The 26,390-nt window shown below is 44.1% G+C and overlaps 1 protein-coding gene across 1 annotated transcript in view; it reads left to right on the top strand.

Annotated features, from left to right (window-relative positions):
• ccdc102a (coiled-coil domain containing 102A) overlaps positions 1-25,999 on the top strand; it is a 47,352-nt gene extending 21,353 nt beyond the window's left edge. The window contains exons 2-10 of the mRNA XM_079339027.1: positions 3,899-4,349; positions 4,488-4,871; positions 8,764-9,005; positions 9,477-9,585; positions 11,276-11,392; positions 13,127-13,336; positions 19,370-19,540; positions 20,070-20,173; positions 24,229-25,999. Coding sequence (XP_079195153.1) covers positions 3,987-4,349; positions 4,488-4,871; positions 8,764-9,005; positions 9,477-9,585; positions 11,276-11,392; positions 13,127-13,336; positions 19,370-19,540; positions 20,070-20,173; positions 24,229-24,361 — 1,833 coding nt within the window. The 5' untranslated portion in view covers positions 3,899-3,986 and the 3' untranslated portion in view covers positions 24,362-25,999. The remainder of the gene's footprint in view (positions 1-3,898; positions 4,350-4,487; positions 4,872-8,763; positions 9,006-9,476; positions 9,586-11,275; positions 11,393-13,126; positions 13,337-19,369; positions 19,541-20,069; positions 20,174-24,228) is intronic.
• Positions 26,000-26,390: the final 391 nt, after the last annotated feature.

A 26,390-nucleotide genomic window follows, 5' to 3' on the forward strand; every position in this document is an offset into this window, starting at 1 on the left:
CAATACGATTCTGTCAGGATTTGTTTTGAGAGACTCGTGGAGGTGATTGGAGCTCGTCATTGTGCTGTTGATTAATTGCTGCATCATGTTGCTTGTGTTGTTTGTGTAGTTCTTTTTTGCACACACATTTTATCTGTTATCTTCTCACCTCGTTGAGTTTCTGTCTCGGGGAAGCTGAAACGCTTCCACGGCCAGGATCATTACAACCGACCTCCTCTGCTCTACGCTCACGATAGTACTGCCATTCATTTTTCAGAGCACCGATGTTAACCTGCCGTACAATTAATCTTTACATCCCTATTGATTTATTTGTGTGTAACATATATTTAGTGGTTCTATACCTTTACATTTTAATCCTCAGCATTGTTGTTTTTTTTTAGAACAACTTAACCTGTCAGAAGATTACGAGTTGATGATCCTGAAGATGAGGAAGTGTTCTTTCAGATATTTACTGAATGAAATCATGAAATGATCTTACTGTATGATCAGACATTACAGAGACACGGTGTGTCGAAGGCCTGATAACAAAGCAGCAGTCTGTATGTCCAGTTTAGATTGTCTTGTTTTTGTTGAGCTCAGACTGGGAGCCGTTTTGGACGCCCCTGAGTTTGTCAGATATGAGACCAGTTATCACGGCGGACCCACAGGAGTCGACCTATAAAGGCTTAGGGCTTGCATTGCCTGGAGGAGCGGGCAGGGGGAAGACAGCGGTCCTCAATGTGTTGAATTTGGACTGCAGTTCCCATTTGAAACACTAGGTGTCAGAGTGACATAGTGCTCCTTTAAAATCTGGACAGATATGAATACAGTGGTCTCTTTAGAAAGAATGAGTGCCTGTCCGAGCTTGTATAAGGAGGTTTATCGACCTTCATTCAGGACATGCTTGAGTGTGGTGGGCTCGATTGAACAGACTGACTTCATCTCTAAACGCAGCATCAGACTGATATGATATTCTGATCACGGCTGCCCTCATTACATCACTGACTGGATCACAGTCTGTTTCTGTCGCTCTCTGTATGGCGTCTCCTCTTCATCTATTATGGCACCGCCCACCTCCATAAGCTCCTGACAGCTTCTCTGTGTTCTTTAGTATGTTTAAATGAGTCTGATTTTAAAGAGGACAGCTTGAGAGAGAGAGAGAGAGGAAATGTGAGACACTGGTGGATCACGTGCACGAGATAGCGTCAGGACTGGGAGTCAAACTGGACTGTATAATGTGCTCCTGCTCTACAAACAGAGTTAATGCAGCTCTCCTGACCGCCTTCTCTGTGGTTTAAATAACATACATGATGGGCTGCTCGTCTACTGCTCACCGTGTCCCTCATATATACAGAGGCTGTGGTCCTCCAATTAGGTGGCTCCTTTCCTGGAGGACAGTCACCTCTTTGTCTCTCTCTTTAAGACTCTCTCTCCTGTCCTTTCTCTCAATAAAGGACAAGAAATGACAAACAGGATGTCATGATGTCACTTCACACCTGAAGCATGGTGAGAGTTAAAGACACAGTTTCTTTTTTCTTGTACATTGTTGAGTTGGTGTCTTTGACCTGTTCTTACACTAAAGCAGGACATGTATACTTCTGTGGGTTACACTTAACTGTTCCATCACTTTAATGAATCTGACTTTTTAAAAAAGCTGTGTTGGTAATGAGCCAACATAACTGACCTCTGCTCGGATGTTTTTATCGAGTGTGTTCTCGCCTTAGCATTAGGTCAGAACTAGCTCTATATCAGGGTGGATTGATTGGTTGGTATTTTTCCGTGACTGTGTTGACAGAAGATGTCTGAACTGTCTCTTCCCTCGTAGTTTACACATTAGCAACATAAAAGACAATGAAAACACAGTTTACACTCTTGTCTCAGGATTTTAGAACGACCTGGAAATGTGACCGCTGTCTTGTTTTGATTGTCATGCTTTGGTTATGTCGACATGGTATCAGTCCAGACGTGAGGACAGCAGGTGTACAAAAGGCCAAAGAGGTGTGAGGTGTTGCTAAACCAAAATGTGTTGTCCTTAATGTTAGGATGCAAGTCGACAGAGAAGTCGAGACTGTAGTCTGCTGACGTCACGGCCTTACACTGACAGCTTGAGCACATTGTCATAGTTTAACCTCCGCTACGCCAAAAGCTGCAAATCTAAAGCTGCTTCATTTCCTTTCCCTTTCTCCTGCTTCCTTGGGAGTTGTTCCCACAGCTCCTCAGGACCTTCCTCTGCCTCCCCCGGAGGGAAGCGAGGAGGCAGCAGGAGGGAGAGAAAAGGGAATAAGCAGAGCTTTTCTTGGTCCACAGTTTGCGGTTTAACTCCGACCGCAGCCCGAGATGGCATTTTGTCAAAAGCGTTTTTCAGAGCAAAGCCGAGGCTGGCAGTGGTGATAAGATCACCACTCTCTGAGGGGGAATCCGATCCTAACCACACTCGCCTTTTATCAAGATCAAGCTGCTACCGCTGGTGTTGAAAAATGAAGCCAACGCAAAAAAAACGTGTAGTTCCTTGAGTGTCCACTTGAGGAAGTTCCATACACACCCCATATAAAAACGCCCATGTTGACAGCCGACATGTTGAAACTATTTTAGTCTGAATAGCTCATTTATTTATCAGCCGCACTGAACTGGCTGTGATTTCTTCTTTTTTTTAAATTTTACAAGTTGCCTGTTTTCATTTTCTGAAGGATACGAGTTGTGCATAATGAGGGGCGTGGCCCATCTGTCTTAAAGCAGTGTAGCAGGAGGGAGGAGGACTAGAGCACACGGGACAGAGGGGTAGGAGTTGAAGCGTCTTTCCTTCTATCCTCACTGTGCAATAACACATGGACACTTTCACTTGTATGTGCAATAATAATCTCAACCAAGTGCAATAATTGCAACAATAATCATTGCCTCTTTGTATATCTTGCTTCTACCATGGAATATTTTTGGTATATTCCTTTCAACGGAAGAGTGTTCTATTATTTATGCTATATTATTTTATTCTTTATATTGTTACTTTCTGTTACCTGCTACATTTTTATCTCTATTTTTTACTTTATTGTATATACTGCTGGAACCTAAATTTCCTGAGGGAGTCATCCCAAAAGATCAATAAAGTTCAGTCTAAGTCTAAGTCTAAGCAGTTGGTCAGGAGACTGAAGGCCTGCCTGAGCTCCAGCTCTTTGCCTGTTAAGATGACTGATGGTGACCACACTGAATACAGAACACCATAGGGTGGCATAATTGAAAGTAGTGGTGACAGTTCAGACACAGAGAGCTGAGGATTTGACTCCACAGAGTGTGCATGGTGTCGACTGTGTAGTTTCTCTAAATCGTCGGTGTGTTGCTTTGAGTTTTTGTAAGTTTCTGTAAAAAGGAGAGAACGAAGAGGGGAAAAAAGGGATTCAAGGAGATTCTTGCAATTGACGTTGCACAACTTCTGCCTGGAGTCGAAGAGGTTTTAGTGGAATCCGGGGAAGACGGGAGGATGACTGATGGGAGCGCCTGCTGAGAGGCAGAGCTCGAGCTTTCCCTTTGGGAGGCTGACTGGAGTTAGCTTTGTTAATGTTTCAATTAGATCCTCAGACATTTGTCTCAGTGTGTTAGTGCTTTTCTCGGTCTGTTTTCTTGAGTCCATTTGTTCTTGTTTTACTTAGAGCTGATTTTTTTGACGCAGCAGAAGTGGTTTCAGTCGTAGTCCTGTGAAGCAGCTGTCCGGCTTCTCTGTGAAGTAAAACATTGTACAAAGCAGACAAGGACTTTTCCTCCCTGAAGGCAGCCCAGTGTGTCTGTCAGTGATTTCCTCTGATTGTGTTTGTATTCTGAAGATAGATTATTTTTTGATCAGTGTTGAATTGTTTTATTTCTTTCGATGCACATGAGGGCATCAGATGCACATGCAGGTTTTATTTTCCTGTTTTGTTTCTGTCTTCAGGCTGATCTTCGGCTGCCGAGGATGATCTTTTCCTGAATATCCCTCCACCCCCATCGTCCTCAACACTGTCCTCACCCACACCTCCATCATGAACCACACCCCGAGCCCCCACCTGTCAGAAGGGGGGAAGTCCAGCGGAGGGGGCATACTGTGCAGCCTGGGCCTGGGCTCCGACAGGGGGATCCGTTCTCCGGACAGCCTTACCCACACCCCCAGCCCCACTGGAGGAACCCCCAGCTCCAGTCCCCCGCTGCTGCTGTCCCCCGGTCTGGGAAGCCTTGGGCTGGGTTCCTTGGGGGCCATGTGTGAGGGAGCCGGGGCCGACTGGGAGAGCAGGGAGGAGCTGAGGCTCAGGGAGCTGGAGGAGGCTCGAGCCAGAGCCACTCAGATGGAGAAGACCATGAGGTGGTGGTCAGACTGCACCGCCAACTGGAGAGAGAAGTGGAGCAAGGTGTGCTGCTTACTTAATGTCTGACTCATAAATAAACACACAGATTTAAAACTCCTGACTTCTGACAGTCATTCACAAACTAGCCGATGTTTTGCCGACATCACTGACTACTTTCTACGTGTATTTGTGACTCTCCAGGTCCGTGCAGAGCGTAACCGTGCGCGTGACGAGGTGCGTCAGCTGAGGCAGCGGCTGGACACCATCACCAAGGAGCTGACGAGCGTTCGGCGGGAGCGGCAGGAACTTGCCTCAGAGAATGAGGCGCTACGGCAGGAGACCGTGCGCCTCCGCGACGACCAAACGGCGCCCCCTCTGTCTGCCGCTTCCCCGTCGTCCTCCCCAGCACACCCATCCTCCTTCTCCTCTCCATCCATCCCTCCGTCCTCCCCTGCTTCCTCCTCCTCCTCGCAGGTCCACACGGACAGCAAACTGGACAGGGTAGGGGAGGGACCCCCAGGGTCTCCAGAGCCAGAGCCAGTTAGAGATGTGGACCTGGACAGACAAAAGATGGCTCAACAGCAGGTGAGTCTGCAGAAGGTTTTTAGATCCTCTTGTGTAATGAGATGAAGGGCCAGAGTCAGGCAGTCGGGCTACTTTTGGTGTAAAAAGGTTTTTCAGTAACTCACTTGTGTGGTTTAAAACAGAAATCTTACAGCACAGAAGGTAACCATATTTATATATTAAACCTACAATCATCCTTAGCCCGCCTCAGCTGCAGCTCTCAGCCCGACGTTAGCTTGACTGAAAGTTAGACGGAGAGGATTCCCAGCATGGCCCCCTTCAGGAACAGATGGCTGATGTCTATGGTTTAATACGATGAAACTCAAAAGAAATGCTGCTTGATTGGTCACTAAATGTAGCCTATCGGCACATAGCTGTAATAAAATAGCTGTTAGCGATAGCTTCACTGGATAAGCTAATTTTGGCTATTATTATCAGCTGGCCGATCGAACTGAACTATGTGCAAAATGTTGAAGACCTTGAATTAATAAACATATTTTTAGCTCTGCATGTCAGTTAGAGAAAAACAAACAGTTTCACATCCAATTTTTTAATCTGCAAATTGTTGAAAACGTTTCATCTGACATTTGATTCACAGAATAAATCTTGTTGTTGATCAGTCGGTCAGTTCTGATAATCTGCTGGAAGTTCTGGGTATGTTTTGATGTAGCGACTTGCTGTTTGTCTCAACACAGGTCAGTGATGGGACTCCATGTTTTTCTCTGCGAGCTTGTTAAAGTGTCTGTGTTCTCTGCTGGTGAAAGGACAGCGTGACCCCAAGCCTCTTAAATGTAGGCCACAGTGGCTGCTCTTCTCCAGCTCTCTCTCCAGAAGTGTTTGTGTGTGTTTGGTGATTGTCCTATTTAGGAGATACACACACACACACACACACACACACACACACACACACACACACACACACACACACACACCATGCTTTCCTATCCCTGAGGCTTTTATAATGCTGCAGTACTTCCTCTCTGTCAGGCGCTCCTATGCAGAGCATCATAAACCCTCTCTACACACACATCTGATACACTCCTTCACTCAGCTGTGATCACACCAACACACAACAAACCTCTGAGATAACTGCAAACAGGTTTCAGATTTCAGCTTTAAACCCATGAAGGCACTTTAACACTGAAAAGAAGAGATGAGATGTAGAAGAAGAGAAGATCAGCCCCACAGCTCAACCTTCGCCAACAGTGTCATGACCTCTATTTATCTAAACATAAATAAGACTCGCACACTGTAATCTAGCCAATGTGTCCATGTCTTAACTCTGAAACATCAACGCAACTGCAAACACAAGTGTCATAAATGTGAGCGCAGGAGTTCCTTAAAAGGGCGTTGAATCGTGCAGCAGTCTTTTTGGGTCACCATCATTTCCCCAATGACTTCTTGACTTGTCATCTCAACAGCTGGTGGGGGCCTGTCTCCTTGAACATCTGGATATCCACTGGCAAGGGCCCGATTTCTACTGGGGCCAAAGGGACATGTTCCCCTTGCTTTTTTTGTTGCTTCCCCCTTTAAAAAAAACACTCCAGGACTTCAAGCTTGACTGTGTTATGCACTCAGATGTAGTGTGCTGCCTTAGCCTTTAAGTTGTATGTTTATAGGTAGCATATTGACAGCACACAATTCTTTGACTTGTCTAATATTGTCTGAAATGAAAAGCCAAACTCCTGCATCGCCATATCAAAGATTTGAGTCACATTGGTGAAGCAACAGAAGAGTCAGCCGTAGGAGTTGCAGTCATGCTAACAGCCGGCCTCTCATGTGATCAGACAGCTTTGACCTCCTCTGTGCTCCTGTTCCTCCTCGCTAACTGAGCTTCACGTGTTTAGTTACAGCGGCGGTGGGTCCTCGCTACACGCACACACTGAACCTCTCTGTGATGTAAATGTGTGTGGACAAGCTGGAAGCTCATAATCAAGATCCATGTCACCGCAGAATCATCAGACTTGACCTTCAGCTAGCTCGAGCCGAGTTTCCATGGCAACGCACATGTCCGTAAATATTCATTCACAGACGTAAACACACCAAGAGCGGTGTAATCCAAGTGAACGGTGGTGATACGTGTGTAAGTGGGTGCAGCGGTTGTGGTCATGAAAGGACGGTGAACTTGTTACTCAAACACAGCAGAGGCTCATTTCCTGTCTCTCTCCATTGTTCTGGTTCTCTCTCTCGCACACACACACACACACACACACACACACACACACACACACACACACACACACACACACACTGAGTGCTTCCACATGTGGCACAGGATGCTCCATCTGATGGACATCTGCTACACACCGTGGCCCTCTGTTGGGCATTCCCTGTAATGGCAGTGTGAGCCTTCACTGCTCTGTTTTTAATGCTCGTTCATGTGAAGCTTTTAAAGAGATTATTTTTGTGTTTTTTTTCTTTACAAGTAGTTTGTCTGGATTAATTTTTTTATAAACGTGGAAAAACAGATTAGTTTGCACGTTTTACCTAAATGCATTTTTAAAAGATTTGTATCATTACAAAACATGCAAAACATTGTTGAAGCAAATATTTATCAAAGATCTGTTGTGAAAAGATCATATATGGCATTTAAGAGGGAAATTGGTACGGCTAGAAAGTCTGATTAAGCCTATTATTGATGCAGAACATTTAAAAAGCAAACGACTTAATCACCCATGCAGAGTAGTGTAATCTGTAAGATGAGGAGAGACACTCATTGTACACTTTAGTTTTATAGTCTTAACCTGAAAGGATGAAGAATGAGCAGCTGTGGTTGTGTCGTCATCTGAAGGTTGCTGGTTTGATCGCAGCTCGTGTGCTCGCTCACCCACCAAGAAGACACTGACTTTAACATCGGGCTACAAACAGGAGAATCCTGTATACACACAGTCACACGCTCCATGCTGCTGGCAGGAGGGGGATCAAACCCTGGACCTTCTGGTTAAGGGGGAGTCTACCCACTGATCCACAGCCGCCCTCCGTGATCACTGTGTGAAAGTGGTGTAAAGGTGCATTGATTGGCCCTATAAAAGTTCAGTCCTGTTGAGCATTTAGCTTGGAGCCTGATTGTACCAAAGTAAAGCCTCGTGAGCTGCTGCATCGCTGTAAACATCTTAAGTGTTATTCGTCATCATTTTAACACCAAATACTTTTCTGCATTTCTGTCACCATCCTCTCCATTCTGCTTGATTTCAAACATGCAGCATTAAATAAAAATACTGTGAGAAGGTCCCTTATGTTATACTTCTCAAGCATATCCTCTCAGTCACAGAATGTTTTATTAATGCGGCGCTCTCTGCAGCAGCTTGATGATTTTCTTCGAGCGCCACACAGTGTGATGGTGCCTGTGGGAGACACAGACCTCGCATCCGACATCTGGCAGAGGATGTGAATGATGTAGGGTGGGGAAATATTTTGGTTTTCACTGTTGCAGTGCCAAAGCAGACAGATTTACTATTCTGTGAGGAGAAATGGCTCAACGTTTCCAATCTCATTTCAGCTCCGGCCGTAAAATTAAATAAGATGTGAAAATCTCCAGTCACCAAAATCTCTGCGTTAGTCCCAGGGATGTGCTGTGACAGCTCGCTGGCAGGAGCCTGAATGATGATCTGCTGGATGAAGGAGTTTGATTTGTAACCTTTGTAGGAGTGGGTGGAGTGGAATACAGTGAGGATATCAGAGAGTAGCCAAAGAGGCCATCATTTTTGACAAATCTTTTGAAACCACAAAGCTTCACAAGAGATCAAATAGGAAATGTGGATCCAGTTTGTAGTTACTGGGCCGTAAAACTTCAAGGATCTCCCTTCAGCACTAAAACATGTACGACTGACGCTCAGTTATTCTGGTGTTGGGACTGTAATATTTGCTTTCATGAATGAGTCACATGCTTGTTTTCCTCCTCGCTCCCTCTCAGGAGTTGGAAGCTCTGGAGTCGACCCTGGGTTCCAGGACTCTGGAGGGAGACGCTCCTGAGGCCTGGGAAAATCGTGGCGGGGTTAACTCGGCCAGCTCGCGCTCTTCCTCGGGTCCGAGCCGCCAGGAACGCAGCAGACAGCTGTGGGACGACATCAGCACGGTAGAGGAAGAGTCCAGCAAACTGAACGCTCTGCAGCTCCGGCTGGACGAGTCCCAGAAAGTCCTGCTGAAAGAGAGAGAGTAAGAAGGACGTCATGAAACCCAGAACACCTACCTACCTACCTACCTACCTACCTACCTGCCTACCTGCCTGCCTACCTAACCCGTCTTCCTAACTGCCTTCCTACCTACCTACCTACCTACCTACCTACCTACCTACCTACCTACCTACCTACCTACCTGTCAGTGAGGTTGTTTAAGATTAATGTTTTGTATCTTTTGTGGCTGTAAAACACTAAAATGTTTACCTTCATTGTTGTGAAAATGTTTTTGAATGTAAAGTTCATCATACAACATTCAGTCTTAAGTCATGTGCTCATCTTGAAGGGCGGCTGACGGTCCTTTGTTGAATTCAGAGAAACATGACGAGCTACAGAAAGTTTTCAGAGTTTTCACTTTTGCTTTTTTTTTTTTACCTCAGTCAACAACAATCTTAGAAAAGTAAAGATATGTTTGAGTGTTAATCTGTGTGTTGTCTGTTGGTTTCCATAGAGACAAGCTGGCTCTGAGTAAAAGCATCGAGAGGCTGGAGGCTGACCTCAGTCAATGGAAACTTAAATACGAGGAGCTCAGCAAGAGCAAACAAGAGGCTCTGAAACAGGTGAGGTATCCAGGGCGTCATGCTGCCACACCCAGCCATTCATGTGTCAGTGAATAGATGCTCACCAGGTCAGTGCTGAAACATGGCACAGTGTCTACTTCATGTCTTGGTACAATGGGACACTGTTGTAAGAGTATTTGATTTAAGGAGGGTTACTGAGAGGAAACATTTAAAAACATCCTGTATGAATCCAAACTGCAGAGTTAAACGATGAACAGTCTGTTGAGCTTCTTAAAGCAGTCAGAGCTTTAACGTTGGGTCGACTTGGTTTTGTTCTTCTTAGCTTTCGGTTTTGCAGAAATGAATCTTTGAAGATCAGCTCATCACATGACTTCAGTGCACCGTAGACACAGGCCTGTAATGCTTTAGCAGCGTTTGACCACTCAGGGGCAGTCCAGGCCTGCAGAGAGGGGAGACATGAGCCAGCACACACACAGTCAGAGGAAGAGGTCAGAAGATCTGAGCGCTGTGTGGATGGGGTGGATGGTTGTCTTTTTTAAGATAAGTGGGTAGAAGAGGCAGGATCAGGGGCGGAGCTTCAGATGGAGAGGAGGATGACACAGGCAGAGATACAATCATCAGATAAGAGCAGAGAGAGATGGTAAAGGAGATGAGTCGTTCTCATCAACTTGTCGAGAGCCTGCTTAGAGGACTGTATCCTCTGTACATTAGGCACGTGACCCAGCAGCTAAAGAAGGATCTATATGTTGTCATACATTGACTTTATTGTCCCACCACAGAGCAGATACACTAAACAGAGAGTATAACACAAGCAAAGTTAAACAACAATCAGGAGTTCCCACTCTGGCCTGTTCAGAGAGGTCTTTTGTGTTTCGTGTCTTCTTAAAGGGATACTTCACCCATGTGCATGAAGCTTTGTATCATTAGAAACATGCTAGTAGTGTTGAATGGTCGTTAATCCAGCCCTCGTTTTGCCTTGAGACGAGAAAAGGCGAGTTTTTCTTTGCCTGAAAGTTTTCTTTATATGACACAAAAATCGTCATATTGTGTCACGTAAAGAAAACTAAACCTGTATTAACAGAGGTGTGTCTACCCTCTCGCTGTAACCTGTCTTCAAGACTCTGTTTTCAGCTGTAGCACACAGCTGTCTGCAGTGAAAAGCTGCTCAGACCTCCGCGTGACGCAAAAAGCATCAAAGGAGTCGTTGGAGAGGGACCAAAAAAAAAAAGAGAAACCGGGCTGCAAGCGCACAACTCTGAATTATTTTGGTGTTGTTGTGACAACATGTTACATCATAACTTTGTGACTCTATAACTTTAACCAAACAAAAAAGACCACAGAGAGGTTTTACATCAGTCACATAAGAAATGCATAGACAGGGCATGTGGGTGTGTGCAAATAGAAATCTGATATAAAAGAGGAAACAAATCTCATTTTGTTTCTGTTTAACAGCACTGCCTTTAGCAAACTATCTAAAAGAAGTGACATGTAAAAGAGTGCAGAATAAAAGGATTGATCGTTGTGATATGACTTCATCATGAACAACACACGGTGTATTTGAGATGCAGGGTTAAACTTAGTGGATGGAGGAGGACTGGTTTATACTGACACCACTGATGGTGGTGCAGTTTGTTTTTTAGTTTTTTTTTTATACCACAATGAACAATTAACACTAAATGGCATGACCTTTGACCCTTTGTCTCGTTTCTCCTCCTCATAACACTTCTAGCTGAACCTGCTGAAGGAAATTCACCAGGATGAACTCGGCCGCATATCTGAAGACTTGGAGGATGAACTGGGAGCCCGGACCAGTATGGACAAGAAACTAGCTGAACTCAGAGCAGAGGTGAGTGGGAGGATGGGCTTCTCACTAACACAACTACTTGTTTATTTTCTGTATTTTTTTTGTTTTTCCAATGCATTGGATTGATGTTCATGTTTGATTTTGGTTTTTGTTCATTCTAAATGAAAAAACAAAAAAAATCATAGAGATTTTTTGCATCCTCCATCTTTACATTTAAAAATCCTGCATATGCCGCCATCTAGTGGTTGCTTCAGGATTGTCTTCACCCTGTTCAGTATCACTCAATAAATCAACCATTGCTTTGTACGGCTCCAAATCACAATTATTATCTTTAAACTGTCAACAAAACACAACTCTTTAGAGAAGTATGTTCAGGGATTGTTACAGGTTTGAGAGTGAAGTTTGTAATCCAAGTGTTAAACACTCACTTGATATATTATAGGAAGGTTAATGTGTAGGAAACCTCTTCATCTCTCTGGCTATTCATGTCTTATCACCGTGCAGGGCCTCAGCAGGCTAGGCTACATCTTAAAAGTAACTTTTGTTTGTAGCTCTTCCTCTGGGACCCTTCAACCACCTTGAGGCCGTGTGTTGATATATATTCTCTCCTGAGAGTTGTGGGTCCACCCGCGGGTCTCCTGCCAGAGGGATACAGCAGGAGAATCTGCTTCAGCTGTTTCCTTTTCATCTGATAAAGCAGATTCAGTTCTGCAGGCCCGTCTTCGGCCCTGACTCTCTTAGAGTAAAGATCGATTGCCTCTGCAGTATCTTTGGCTTAATTTTTTCACTCACTACTTCTAAGTTCATACCATTTAGTAGATTTAAAAGTAGACCTGCTGCTGGTTGTTCTTCCTGCTCCATGTTGGAGCATTTGTGTTGTCGCTGCACTTTACAGCGAGAAGCTTCCTGGTTTGAATCCAAGGACAGGAGTGTGCATGTGTGGCTTCTGTCTGGTGACTCCTGCTTCCTCAGAGTCCAAAGTCCAAAGACATGCTCGTTCGGTTCTTTGGTGACTGTGGCTGGTTGTCTGTCTCTTTAAGTCAGCCTGGCAAACAGAGCAGGGTGTAACCTGCTTTTTGCCCAATGACAAGTCGGATTGACTGGAAGTAAAAGTTGTGTGGGTAATGGATGGATGGATAAATGATCCTGTTGGGGTTCAAGTTTGAGCAGAACTAAATCACTGCTTCAGTTTTTCAGATACTTGTTGTCCAGTGAACAATCATTTTTAGGTTTTTATTTGAGCATTCCTGATGTCTCTGTACTTCTCTTCTCAATGCCGTATGCAAACAGCCCTGCAGTGTCAGGCTCTTATGTGGGCTTTAAAGGGCCGTTTTGCTACGCTAATTAGCAACAACCTGTACGAGCCGAGCTAACGAGAATTCATCAGTTTAGGAACGAAGGTGAGAACAGTTCAGCAGGTTAAGATCATCTTCATCACTCAGACTTTTCTTATGAACACATTTAAGCAACATCTTAATGAAGCCCATTGAGAGAAATAATAAAGTCATATTCTCATATATATGTGTACTTTATAGTGAAAGCCGTCATATCTAAACTACTTGTTTAAACAGACTTCCATTCCTGTGATCAGACTTGACCTTCATCTCAAAGAAGATTAACTGAACTTGTTTTTGGAAAGATTTTTAAAAAAGACGTCTGTTCATCTCTGAGAAGATCCACTTGGATCCAACTCCGTCTTGAACCTTCATGCAGCCACACGCGTTGTGTCCTCACTCAGTGTCCTCTGAGTCTTGTCCTTTGCGCTCTCTCCGTCAGATGGAGCGGCTGCAGGTGGAGAACGCTGCAGAGTGGGGCCGCAGGGAGCGTCTGGAAACAGAGAAACTTGGCCTGGAGCGGGACAACAAGAAGCTGAGGGCTCAGGTCGAGGACCTGGAGGAGCAAATGGCAAAGAAACGCCGGCAGGCCGCCTCTGCACTGGACACCGACCTCAAAGCGATTCAGACGGAGCTGTTTGAAAGAAACAAGGTGGGAAGGACGATCCTTTTTTTTATTTTTTTTTATTTTTGTCGTTTAGAACAAAAAGCTGTGACCGTGTCAGGGACAAGTGATTCATCATCTCCCCTGACAGCAGACAGCATCTTCTCCATTAAACTATATATATATATAAATATATATATATATATAATAGTGAAGAAAAGACAATTATCTTCTTTGTAAGTTTGTGAGTGCGCGTGTGTGTGTGTTTGCATGCGTGTGTGTGTGTGCTTGAGAAAAGCAAGGAGAGATTGATTGTTTTGTGTCGAGTGTTGAGACCATGGTATTGATCCAGACAGAGAATGAGAAACAGAGCGAGCGATTAAGATGCTGGATACACACACACACTAACACACACACACACACACACACACACACACACACACACACACACACACACACACACACACACACACACACACACACACACAAACAGACGCACAAAAACTACCACTCGCATACTAACACATATACAGACACACAAACACACTCCGAGGTGATTGATAGTAGAATCATCTTCAACTCCTGCCAGAGCTCTGGGCACCACGACTTCTCTGATTGATGTTCACTGTCCCACACACACACACACACACACACACACACACACACACACACACACACACACATCCTGGAAGATTTAAAGGAGGAGAGAGAACCGAAGATAATATTTTTGAGGTGTGTGTGTGTTTGTGTGTTTGCAATCCATCTTTTGGCTGCTGATAGATAAAATATATCAACAAGGAAGGTTTTCCTGTGTGTGTGAGTGTGTGTGTGTGCGCGCGTGTGTGTGTTTATTTATGTGCGAGCTGTCAAGGGATTGTCAACATGTAACAACGCCCACCCCACTTTATCATTTGTGTGTCTACTAAACAACACATAGACACACATGAAGGTACATGACCTTCTCTCTGTGTCTGTGTACAGTTCACCTGCATTTAGTAACACATAATAGATATAATATAATAATAATATATTAAATATATATTATAGAAATGACAACAACACACTGACATGTTGAAGAAACAAGATGCATTTGGAGTAAGACTTTATATCTACCATGAAACCGTCTTAAACTTCATGCTAATCATCTGTTAGCATGCTCTACAGTTCGTTTAGACGAGAGAGTGGTGACATCACTGAGGTTGTAAACAACTATAGACTTAATCCGAGACCTCCCAGATCGTGGCCGTTTTGATTCGATCCAGATCCTTCTTTGTCACAACAAAAGTGTCTAAATACATTGTGGGTCAAGGAATCTGTTCTGTGTTTATTTAGCTTTTGAATTACTGGGACAGTCTCTCGTTTTCCTTCTTATAAGCTTTTTTCTGTCTGTTATTCATAGAGAGGTCAGATCGCGGTCTGAAACAGGAGTTTGTAAACGTCACAACGGTTAAGTTAACGTCTGCGTTTTCATTTAGCACAGCAAGGGACGAGAAGTAACGTCTTCATTACTAACATGTGAAGAAACCTCTCGTACATTGATGACGTATTTGTAAGAGGCAGACAGAGTGGCGGGGGGCTGGACTTTAAAACATTTAGATTCACCAGTTTACCCAACAAGCTTTTCTTTGGACTGAGGGACCAATCATAAATAAACTCATTATTTCAGTTCTTTTTTGTTTTTTTATGCTACCAAATCCTAAAAAAGAGCCTCACACTGTTTGTCTCTGTAATCATTTGAAGGTAGGTGAAGCTGTGAGTCTGCAAACCAGCCTGTTTAAAAAAAATAATTAAAAAAATGACCTATCAAGTTCATTTGTGTATCAAGTTGAATAGAATCTGTTCATTATAAAGTGGAAAATTAGGATGAGGAAGCATTAGGGTTCATAAAATGTTTCAGATAATCATTTTAAATATCAAACTAAAAAATGAGAATTTATTTTAAATTAAAATCAAACGTCATTGTCTTCCATGCTTCACAGATTCTATTAAACAGAGGACGTGTAATCTCCCTGCGGTCACAAGGTGGGGATGTTTACTCAGAATGACTCTTCCTCTCTGGCTGAACTCAAACTCAGTGTTGAAGTCATCATCATCCTGACTCAGTTACCGAATCTCTACCAACAAATATCGATAATTTAATGTTTAAAACTCTGAGCAGATCGACCTCCGTGTTTCCACTTCATGACCCCTTACAGTGGTGCTTTGGACATGGATAAAAGTTAACAGGACAAATGAAGTTAACAGAGGGATAAATGAAGAAGAAGAAGTCAGTATCATCATGCGGCTGGATCATTTATCATTTAGTCAAGCTCCTGTGAGGAACAGTCATCTTTACCTTATCATTTTGAGAGCACCTGATCGAGCGGCTCTTAAATGAAGTCATGAAAAGGATCTCAGCTCCAGTAAGGCTGTGCAGTGTGTGTGTGTGTGTGTGTGTGTGTGTGTGTGTGTGTGTGTGTGTGTGTGTGTGTGTGTGTGTGTGTGTGTGTGTGTGTGTGTGTGTGTGTGTGTGTGTGTGTGTGTGTGTGTGTGTGTGTGTGTGTGTGTGTGTGTGTGTGTGTGTGTGTGTGTGTGTGTGTGTGTGTGTGTGTGTGTGTGTGTGTGTGTGTGTGTGTGTGTGTGGATAATGTTGTCTCCTTAAATGGCCCTAATAGCAGCAGGTTGGCAGGCATGGCCGTAACAGCAAGTACATGTAAGTGTTGGTCAATATAAATGCCCCCATTAGCATCTATCCCACAGGGTTGTTTATGATGCTCTCAAGTTTATTTAATGCTGCAGTTAGCAGGCACACACACACACACACACACACACACGCACACACACAGGTAAAGACAGAATAATGATGTTGAAGCAGGAAAGCAGCAGGCTGAATGAGCTCATCGTGTCACAGCGAGGAGGATGAGGAAGGTGAAGATAAGCACAGGGGAAGCAGGGACGGCTCTGCCATCCAGGTCAGGGTCAATTCAAAACTCAAAACTCCATCCAAAGAAAACTGGACTGGTTGAAGATCTTTTGAAGACATTCCCCCTCTACTCTAAAAGGCTTCTTAACATGCTCATGATCCACTGAGGATCTGACGAGCTGGAAACCCACACTGTTTAGATCAAGACCTTTAATGTCACTTCAAGTATATCTTCCTACCCCCCCCCCCCAGGACAGGACTGAGTCAGTGTTGTAGAGAAATGATGATCACAAAGGAGTAACAGAGAGCAGCCTACAACCGAGAGGCAATACTGGGACAACATGGACGACATCGGTTAATGAAACTTCAAACGTTCTTTTCAATCATTTTCTCTCATTTCAGTCCTTTTTTGAGCTGATCTGTTCTGACCAATCAGGTTGGAGCAGTGCCCATAAGTCCTTCTCCCACTGTATCGCTCTTGGGCAGCCCTGATTATAAATCCAAATTTGCAATCCCTTGGTAGAGGGGGAAGGGAGCCTTTAAGTGAACCTTCTGCATGTTTGCATGCCGGGATAAGTCCACCATCGTTGTTGATATTTTCATTTGTTATTTTCAACTCAGATTGTTTTCCCCACTTAAAAGAATATTTTGGATGAATGTGTGTTCATGTCTGTGGCACAGCTTGTGTTTCTTGTGCATGAGTCTGTTTTACTGCAACAGATGTAGCGGCAGACTTCAGGGTCTCTCCAGTCAAGGAGAAACATTTAACCGGCAGCTTGGCACGCACACACACACACACACACACACACACACACACACACACTATACATTGGAAACTCATGGACTCATCCATACACATGAAGATATAGAAAGGCTCAGATATCATTCAGTCATCGCTCATGTTGAATATAGTGAGGGACTCCCAGCATCCCCCTCCCCCCCACGTCTCCTCTCTCAGACATTCATTACATGCTTCTGAAAAGATAACACTGCAGGGAATATGGAGGTTTCTGGCCTGGTGTGTGTGTGTGTGTGTTGTGCTGTCTATCTACAACCTTGAACAACGACCTAAAATGTTAGAAAAGAAAAAGTAAGAAAAGTCCAAATGGGATGACTGGTCGATAATGTAACAAAAAGCTGAGAATACAACGTTGTTACGTTTTACATTTCGGATCAGTTATTACACCACGGAGCAGGCAAACTATTTGTCTCCCAATAATGTAACGACTTGTCACGTTTTGGGCTCAGCGTTTTGTTACATTATCTGCATTATTATATTTTGTGTAGTTGTTTGTGTAATTATTCAGCAGGATGTTTCATCTTTTAAAGGTCGTAACACAACCACTTTTACCCTGAAGATTTAAATTTACAATCTTCAATCCAATCCAAAATTTGCATATATAGCTGCCAAGATTCTGATCATATCATCTTATTGAAATAATATTTTTGTTGACACTCGATTTGTCAGAAAGTATATTTTGAATATGCACTTCTGACAGACTTTGTTAGTTCAAACCTGAGCCTCAGAGGAGTAGACTTTCCTCGTCGGGCAGAAAGTCAGGAGGGTCGATGTGGAAGTGATGGAGGAAGCAGCAGCAGCGTCCGACGCTGTGCTAACAGTTAGTTCAGCTTCACTACGTGCACATTAAAACATCCACATTTTACACAGAAATGAAACGAGTGGGCGGTGTTCTCAGTAAACACCCGTCTGCCTTCACACATGCAGCTAACTTCAAAAATGTTCTGTACATTTTCAGGAGATTTTGTGCCTGTGCATAAACACCACTGGGGCTTTTACACTCGCTTTTTACACTCCTGATATTTCCAGGAGGAGCTTTATATATGTGAAGTCAAACAGACTCTGACGTCTCCTGCCAGATCCTCAGTTTTTATTTCCAGCAGGAAGTCCGATTTGGACTACACGTAGAATAGATATAAAGATGTATATTGTCCCCCCCCGTCCTTCTGTCAGGGATCGTCTCCCCCTCTATGAGGAGCCAGGTCGGGACAGTCTCCTGAAATGATCTAGACATTCTCTACGTACTGTATATGTGAAGACGGCTAATGTGCTGTGTGATGATTTTTAAGGGCGTTTTCATCATCAGTCCTTTTATTGTCTCTGTCGTCGTTGTCTGTCTCCTTTGCTGCCTGGACTCTTTAATGTTCTTTGTTCTTATGCTTCACCTTTATCGTCCTATAAGACACCACCCCTCCAATTACTACTCCCACCCCCACCCCTCTTTTCCCTCCTCGTCCCTTCATCCCCGTCTCCTTCTCAGGAACCCACCCCCCTGATTTTTAATTAATTCCTTCTGCATTCCCCTGCCGCTGTCTTTGTTTGATCGGGCCCTGGGGTTACACTAATATTTGAGCTGTATTCAGGCGTTTTGCCCTGATTATCAGAACAATATTCAGTGATGGGGGAGGGGCTACATGAGCTGCCTCTACTGGAATGTGTGTTTATTTGAACAAAAGATAGAAACCAGTTGTTCTCTAAATACAAGACGCAGCACCTCTGTGAATGTAAGAATGAATCAGAGCACCACAACAAGCTTTAGGAGATATCTGCACAAAGAGTCAAACGTAATGCATCTAGCGATTAAAAGAAAAAGGTCACACAGATATTAATGACTACAAATGTGAAGAGCATTTCCCACTCCTCGTTCGCAGCTCGTCTTTTTTATTGTTCCAGGAGATATTTTGATTCCTCTCGGACGTGAGGCCGTATAGGTTCAGAGAGCTTCTTGGAAGCTGCGTTGTCTGGGGAGCTGTTCGGTGTGAGACCGCATAGAGGGAGGCTGAATCACCATCAACGCACATAAAAGTGCTGTGAGTGACAACAATGCATTATTGATGATGCCATTAGCTCCAAGTGCAGATTTTCCCGAGCGAACACAAATACTAACTGCTGGAGTTTGAAACACGAGCGTTGTGAAGCGTGCGAGGGAGTTATTCCCTCATTTTCCCTTCATAAAATAACACACAACTAAATATGAGCTTCTTGTATTCAATATCACTGGTTTCTTTTCAGTGGATGGAACAGACTTGACCTTTTGTTTGGCGCAATCATCTGCAGGATGAGTCAGAAACATTCAGGATTTAACAAGAAGACTGTAATGCAGGTTGACCAGAATCCCTTCCTGAAAGTGTAACTCTCTGTCGGTGTGCTGCGTCCTCAGGAGCTGGCCGATCTTCGCCACATTCACTCCAAACTGAAGAAGCAGCTCCAGGAGAAGACGGCAGAGCTCTCCCACGCCAACCGGAGGGTGGAGAGCCACGAGGCCGAGGTCAAGAAGTTACGACTCAGAGTGGAGGAGCTGAAGAAAGAGCTCGGTCAGGCCGAAGATGAGGTGAGAGGACATGGCTGTTTGCAATACTAATCCCATCATCATTTATCTGTTATCAGAGTGATTTCAAAACATCAGCCGGGACTCTTTCACCGAAATAAAACACTTATTCAAAACCGGCCAACAGTGAGAAACAAAAAGACAAACAGGTTCATCTTTAACTCGCAGACATGGTGGTGGTTGGAGGGGCCCCGTGTTGATTCCTGCTTCGGGCCCCAGTGGACTCTGGAAGTGACACTGTGTGTGTTTTCCTTTTGATCAGCTTCAGCTCCCAGACTTTGGTGTTTTGAAGGCTTTCATTAAGAAAAATATTTTCAGAAGTGTTTTAGTATTAAAACCAACTTTTTGTAATCCAGTAAAATGTTGAAGCAGATTTATGATTTTAGAAACATTGACAGGTTTGAATGTAGAGCCTGTTTTAACATGATGTTTTTATTTAGTGTATGTTGTAGGCTCTGAGTCCATGCAAACATGGAAGCTGTCGTACCAGTGTCTCTGTGTGTAAGTGTGTTTGTGTTTTGTTGTGTTCCAGTTGGATGAGTCTCACAATCAGACCAGGAAGCTGCAGAGGTCTCTGGACGAGCAGGTAGAACAGACTGAGAACCTGCAGGTGCAACTGGAACACTTGCAGTCCAGGTAGGACACACACACACACACACACAAACACCTACACACACTCACACAACAACACATACACACACACACACACACACACACAACAACACACACACACACTCACACAACAACACCTACACATACACACACACTCACACACAAACACGCACACACACACACACACACACACACACACACACAATCTCTCCCACACACAAACAAACAATCACGTGCAAATACACGCAAACAAACACCCTCACACACAGTTTCTCACACACACACACACAGAAACAGGAGGAATCTTTGAATTGTTGAAGAATAAATAATCAGCGAGCTCTAATTTCTTTCTCTAATTTCAGTATTTTCTTTGTGTTCAGAAGTCTGATTCATGTCAATCAAATTGTAATTTTTGTGTATTTAACACACTTTCAAGTTCAGGGTTCAAACCTATTAGATATAATGTTTATTTCTGAATGATTTGGGGACACTTTACACACAGGGCATTAAAGTGTTCTCATGTTATATTGTTCAGAAGTATTCAGAAGTATGAGCATGAGAGAGAGAGAGAGAGAGAGAGAGCCCAAATCATATGTTTTAAATGTCTAGCTGCTGAATCATCTTACACAAAATACCTTTTCTTTTGAAATGGTGAAAAAGCAGTTTATAACAAAATCACCATCATGGATTTCACTGCTGCAGAGATTTTATTTTGAAAATCCAAAAGGGATTGTCTTTTAAAAAGGCTTATGTCAAAGTATTTTTGTACTCATAGCAAGAGTGCTGCCATGTTCAGTCACTGCTCTCAGTCCCAAACACAACTAGACAACCATGAAGGCCCGACCTCCACACACTGCCTGTCCAGGTGTGTGTGTAAGTGTGTGTGTGATGTGTAGCTGCTGGGCTCACTGGGAGCCCCAGCACCCACTTCCCCGACTATGTGGAGATTAACTTGTTAGTGTGTGTGTGTGTGTGTGTGTGTGTGTGTGTGTGTGTGTGCGTGTGTGTGTGTGTGTGTATGTGCATGTGTGTGTGTGTGTGTATGTATGTGTGTGTGTGTGTGTGTGTGTGTGTGTGCTTGTGTCCTCCCATGCTTGCTCTCTGCCTCTCCATTTTCTACACGTCGTCGCTCCGCCATTCGGCAGCCAATCGCAGAGCTCCCAATTGCAGGTTACCGTAGTAACAGAGAGCTCTCTTGTTGCTCTGCTCTGTGGAGGAGTGACAGGGGTGTCGGCATGGCAACCACTTCAGAGACTGACACAAATCTGTGTGTGTTCTTGTAGAGGGTGTGGATGAAGCGTTTCTTCATTCAGATTTTTTTCTCATTGAGTTTGTCAGACACTGCTTAACTCATGTGTGCGTGTGTGTGTGTGTGTGTGTGTGTGCGTGCGTGTGTGTGCGTGTTTTATGCCTTGACATTACTGTGCGTGTCTCATCATGCTGAAGAGGATTTGTCATGCTAACTGCCTCATTTCATCCTGCCTGTTTTGTGCTGGTGACACAAGTTAGCACACACGTACACTGAAGGTTTGTGTGTGTGTTTGTACATTTTCTGTGTTTGTGTCATTTAGTTTTTGTCAAACAAAAAAAGGTGTGAGGGAAGGTGACGTTGGAAGGAGAGGGGTTAAGGAAGGCAGATGGTCAAAAATCAGGGGGAGGGGTGAACGTGGCCCCCACCATCAAATCTGTTCAAGAAAAGATGACACTCGCCCTCCTCCAGCTCCGCCTCCTGTTACCTGGCTCCCACTCTGCTCGGAGCCCGAGATGACACTCCTCCCACCGTCCACAGACATCTTCTAGTGAAACGTGTCTGCAAACTACATCTCTGTGTTTGCTTTCATTACTCTTCTCTGGCCCATCAATCAAGCATGAACTTAACCTGTTTAGTGACGGAGGTCATGTGTCAACACTAAATGTCCCGACGGCTCACAGAGCAGGTGGATGACCGGACGACACCGCTCACCTTGCATGTTGAACTGCTTGTCTGAGTCCAACCAGCTCCCAGCAGCACCGCCTTGTTCATGTTGAACTTTCATCAAACATACCCAGTGAGTCCATTTCTCCCGTGCGCTCGTCTCAGTGCAAACTTCTGCCTGAAGATTTAAAGAGTATTTTTCTTTTGTAGAAAATGTGACATAAGTTGATCCTGCTGTGCTGCGTGAGACGACAACAAGCCTTTTGTTGCCCATTATTTCACATTTGCTGTTATTAGAAGATGCAGAAACAGCTTCTGTCCTCTCTTTTTGCCCTGAACATTTGAACTCAATGCATGCTTGTTAGTGACGCCCCTTTGATAACTGTTAGGAGATGTCCTCTTGCAGACATGACCGTCGTAATACAGTATATATATATATCAGTGTCATTCTGTATCGTCTTCATTAAAACAAAAGGAACCGGCGTTGGATCTGCAGGTTCTCATGTTTCTGTTTGTGGCAGTAATCATGAAAGTCATTAATCTTCCTCATTGTTCAGTGGGGCAGTGACCACAACACAGTTTGTGTCTGTCTCTTCCTGTGGACTGATACTCATCAATCATGTTTAGCTTCGTGCTCGGCGGCTCAGTAGAAATCGTTTTAGTGGTGAGTTTGTGTTGAGGTTGAAACGTTTTGATGATGTCTCCGATCGTCACTCTGATTCTCATATTTCTTTCTCGCTGACAGTCGTCTGATGGAAGAGACTGAGGAGAGAGAGAGAGGCTGCACATGGAAGGTGTTTGTGTTTATTATTGACTCTGTTCTGGTCCAGAAGGGATTCTAGTCAATCACACAGCTATAGCAAAGTTACAATACGCCAGTTCAGGCGTTTCATTGGTTTTACACGAAGGACAGAAATAGGAAACTGTTGCACTTCCTGCTCATTATATCAAGATTTCGTACACAGCTCTGTGTCAACACTGGACTGCAGTTAAAAAAAAAAACAGGATTTGTTGTCATGACATGACACAACTGTGTGGGCGATTTGTGATATTGTGTAATGAACGTCATGAATAGATTATATTGAACAGAATCAAGTGTGTATTGGGTCTCGGCGTCACTATATCACTGTGCAGGAGACGATGACATTCAGCCGCACAGCCTGAGTGGAGCTGGAACAGAAAAAGATGCAAATAGGAAAACCAAACTGAGACTGAGTCATTGTTATTAAACTCTTACTCAGAGCTTTGTTTTGTTCAAAACAGAGTTTATGTTTCAGCAGAACACCATGGATTTGATTCTCAGTGTTTTTGGGAGAACTGCTGACGTAGTGAATGGATGGAAGGATGGAGAGCACTGTGGCTCCTGGATGTCGATGTGAGGTCGTTGATCCACGCGGCAGGATGTCGGCACATTACTCATGCTTGTCTCGTCAGTGACAAACTCTTCTTTTGTTCTCTGAAGCATCATCGTTGCACTTTGTTCACCTCCTTGACTTTTCCTCGGGGACGGACAGAAGGTTTTTTTTTTTTGACCTCCAGTGAACATGTTGACCTTTTCCATGTGATCACTTAACCTTTGATGGAGTTTCAGCTCAATTTAACATTTTCTCTGTTCAACTACCATCCATCCTCTCTCCAAAACATCGTAGGTAAGAGACCCTCAATAAGAGAACGTCAAACATCACTGTGTACACTCCTACCAGACAAACATCCTCTGCTTTTCTTATTTATCAATCCATCCATTATCTTTACCGCTCCTTCAGTTCGGGGTCAAAGGGGGGCTGGAGCCAATCCCAGCTGCCATTGGGCGAGAGGCGGGGTTACACCCTGAGCTGTCAATCACGGGGCCGACATACAGAGACAGACACTCACACCTACTGGCAATTTTAGAGTCACCAATTAACCAACAAGCATGTCTTTAGACTGAGGGAGGAAGCCGGATCACCCGGAGAGAACCCATACATGCAAACTCCACCCAGAGAGGCTCCTGTCAGGCTGGGATTCAAACCAGGAACCACCTCGCAATCATCTGCAGCACCGTGGTAATCTTTAGCATCTTTATGTTTTTAAATCTGTAATGTCTCTCTCTCTCTCTCTCTCTCTCTCTCTCTCTCTCTCTCTCTCTCTCTCTCTCTCTCTCTCCCTCTCTCTCACTCTCCCCCAGATTGCGACGGCAGCAGCAGGGTCCCACTCTGTTCGGGAAGATGCGATCGGCCAGGTTCGGTCCTGAAAACTCAGACGGTCCCACCAGCGACATGGACGAGGAAGAAGAGGAACTGCAGCTCCAGATTCCATGACACACACACACACACATAAGAGGGTGTCACGAGCAGTCGCATGAGAGGGCGCATTCAAAAATGAAGTATCTCCAATAAGGGAAACTTTTAGTAGCAGAAAGCTGTACTGCCTTATTTTTGACCAGCGAGTGTTTTAAGGACAAACCCAAGTTTTGAGGAATGTTTTACCCGAAGGCAGATGACAAGGTCGATACCACTCTTACTGTAAATGTCGGTTTTCCACTCCTTGTTGAGAGTCCTCACAATCAAACACTATCAAATGATCTTTAAAGACAAACTTAACAGTTAATCTTTGTTGAGTGAAATGTCCAAAAATGTAGAGAAGCCACATACTGGTAGTTGTTATAATCTGGAGATTAAACATGAAAGAGTTCATACGACAAATTCTCCTCCCTGCAGCCATACGACAACACACACCTAATCCCACACACACACACACACACACACACACACACACACACACACTAAGACTGACACATTCTTGGATGTGCTTTTTAAACCGACACACAGTAAGAAGATGAAACCCAGCAGGGGTGTGACAGACTCTGACAGGATGTCTGAACTTCCCACTCGCATCCTTTCACTGTATTCACTCCTTCTTACCTCATATCATCTCAAGCATTACAGCTGTCCTATCACAACTGTGCTACTGTATTCAAACAAGCCTCAACGCCGTCTGCATTACCAGGAACTGTGCTCACTGTCTGCTGCGACGAGAGGTCTTTGTCAAACTATCGTTTGTTCTTTGTTGAAATGGTCTGACACATTTTACCAGGAGAGTATTTTTCTTCTTAATTTGAAGATTCAAAGTTTACTGTGTTTAAAGTTCACAACCAAAGCTTAGAGCACACTCAACACGTTGTAGCGAAGGCTGAATCAGTGAACCACGACGCCCCCGGTGTAACCCTGAAAGTATTTGAGCTCCTTGGTTGGTATGATGAACAGCCGTCTCTGTCTATGTACCCATCACTGTCTGCAGAGGGCTGATGACTGTCACTTAAGATGGCTGAACTGATTTTAAACCCGATGTTAGCAGATGATGCTCTGCAGCACGCTGCAATTTTATTCTCCACTGTCTGAGTAGAAACGTGATGGTATCTAACCAGAGGTGAAGAAGAATTAAAACGAGGATATTCCTAGCAGCTAATGCCTCGGTCGATTTAAAAGCTCATTTAAATTCAGACGAGTCAGCAAGTCAAACGTTAAGAGAATCGCTCCAGTCACTATTACTGTTATTTTGTTGGCCTTTATTGAACAGGGCAGCTGAAGAGCAGCAAAGAGCCAAAGTCCGATTCAAACCCACGGTTTGCGCTGTAGCACCACGTACAATTCACATAAAATATCTGGCGCCCCCTTTGGTCCATTTTAATCTGACATAGCATACATTCAATTTTTTTGCAAGATGCTTTCACGCAGGCCCTAGACATTAACCAGAGCTAAAGCCCCAGCTAGTGGTGGGAGGCTACATTACACCTAACCTGGTGCCGACGAGTGAGGGCGATGACGTTCTGTTGTGGTTTGCCGAGCTCGTCCCACATTAAAACACGGGTGTCATTTCGCCTGGTAAAGCAGTGTAGAGGTAGAATTTCAAAAAAAAAAATCAAAATCAAAATCAAAAGGCAAAAAGGGGCGAGCAAATGAAGAGATCAAAAGAACATTTTGACTGTCACAACCTTTTTTAAAGCTGCATCATCAACAAAGAGCCTGCTGCCTTAGGTGATGTTCTTGTCTCAATCAGTCTGCACGCAGAGAGAGAGAGAACCTGCTCCACTTTACACCACAGCAAATGTGCCTAATGCTGCCCTTCAGTCTCAGTATGGATTACAGCATGAAGCCTGTGTTCAGAGGCGAGATGAAAGAAGAAAATAAAAGACTGATCACAGCCAGAAAAAGTGGAAAACAGATATTTGAATCAGGTCCTTAAACTTTCAGACACGTAAGAAACCAGTTCGAGGTTGTTGAAGCTGAAGACGACCACAGAATCATTACTGTAAAGACAGAACTCCTGCAGTGATGTGATGGGTGCATT

Source organism: Symphodus melops (genome assembly GCF_947650265.1).
Source record: "Symphodus melops genome assembly, chromosome: 3".
NCBI classification, from domain to species: domain Eukaryota; kingdom Metazoa; phylum Chordata; class Actinopteri; order Labriformes; family Labridae; genus Symphodus; species Symphodus melops.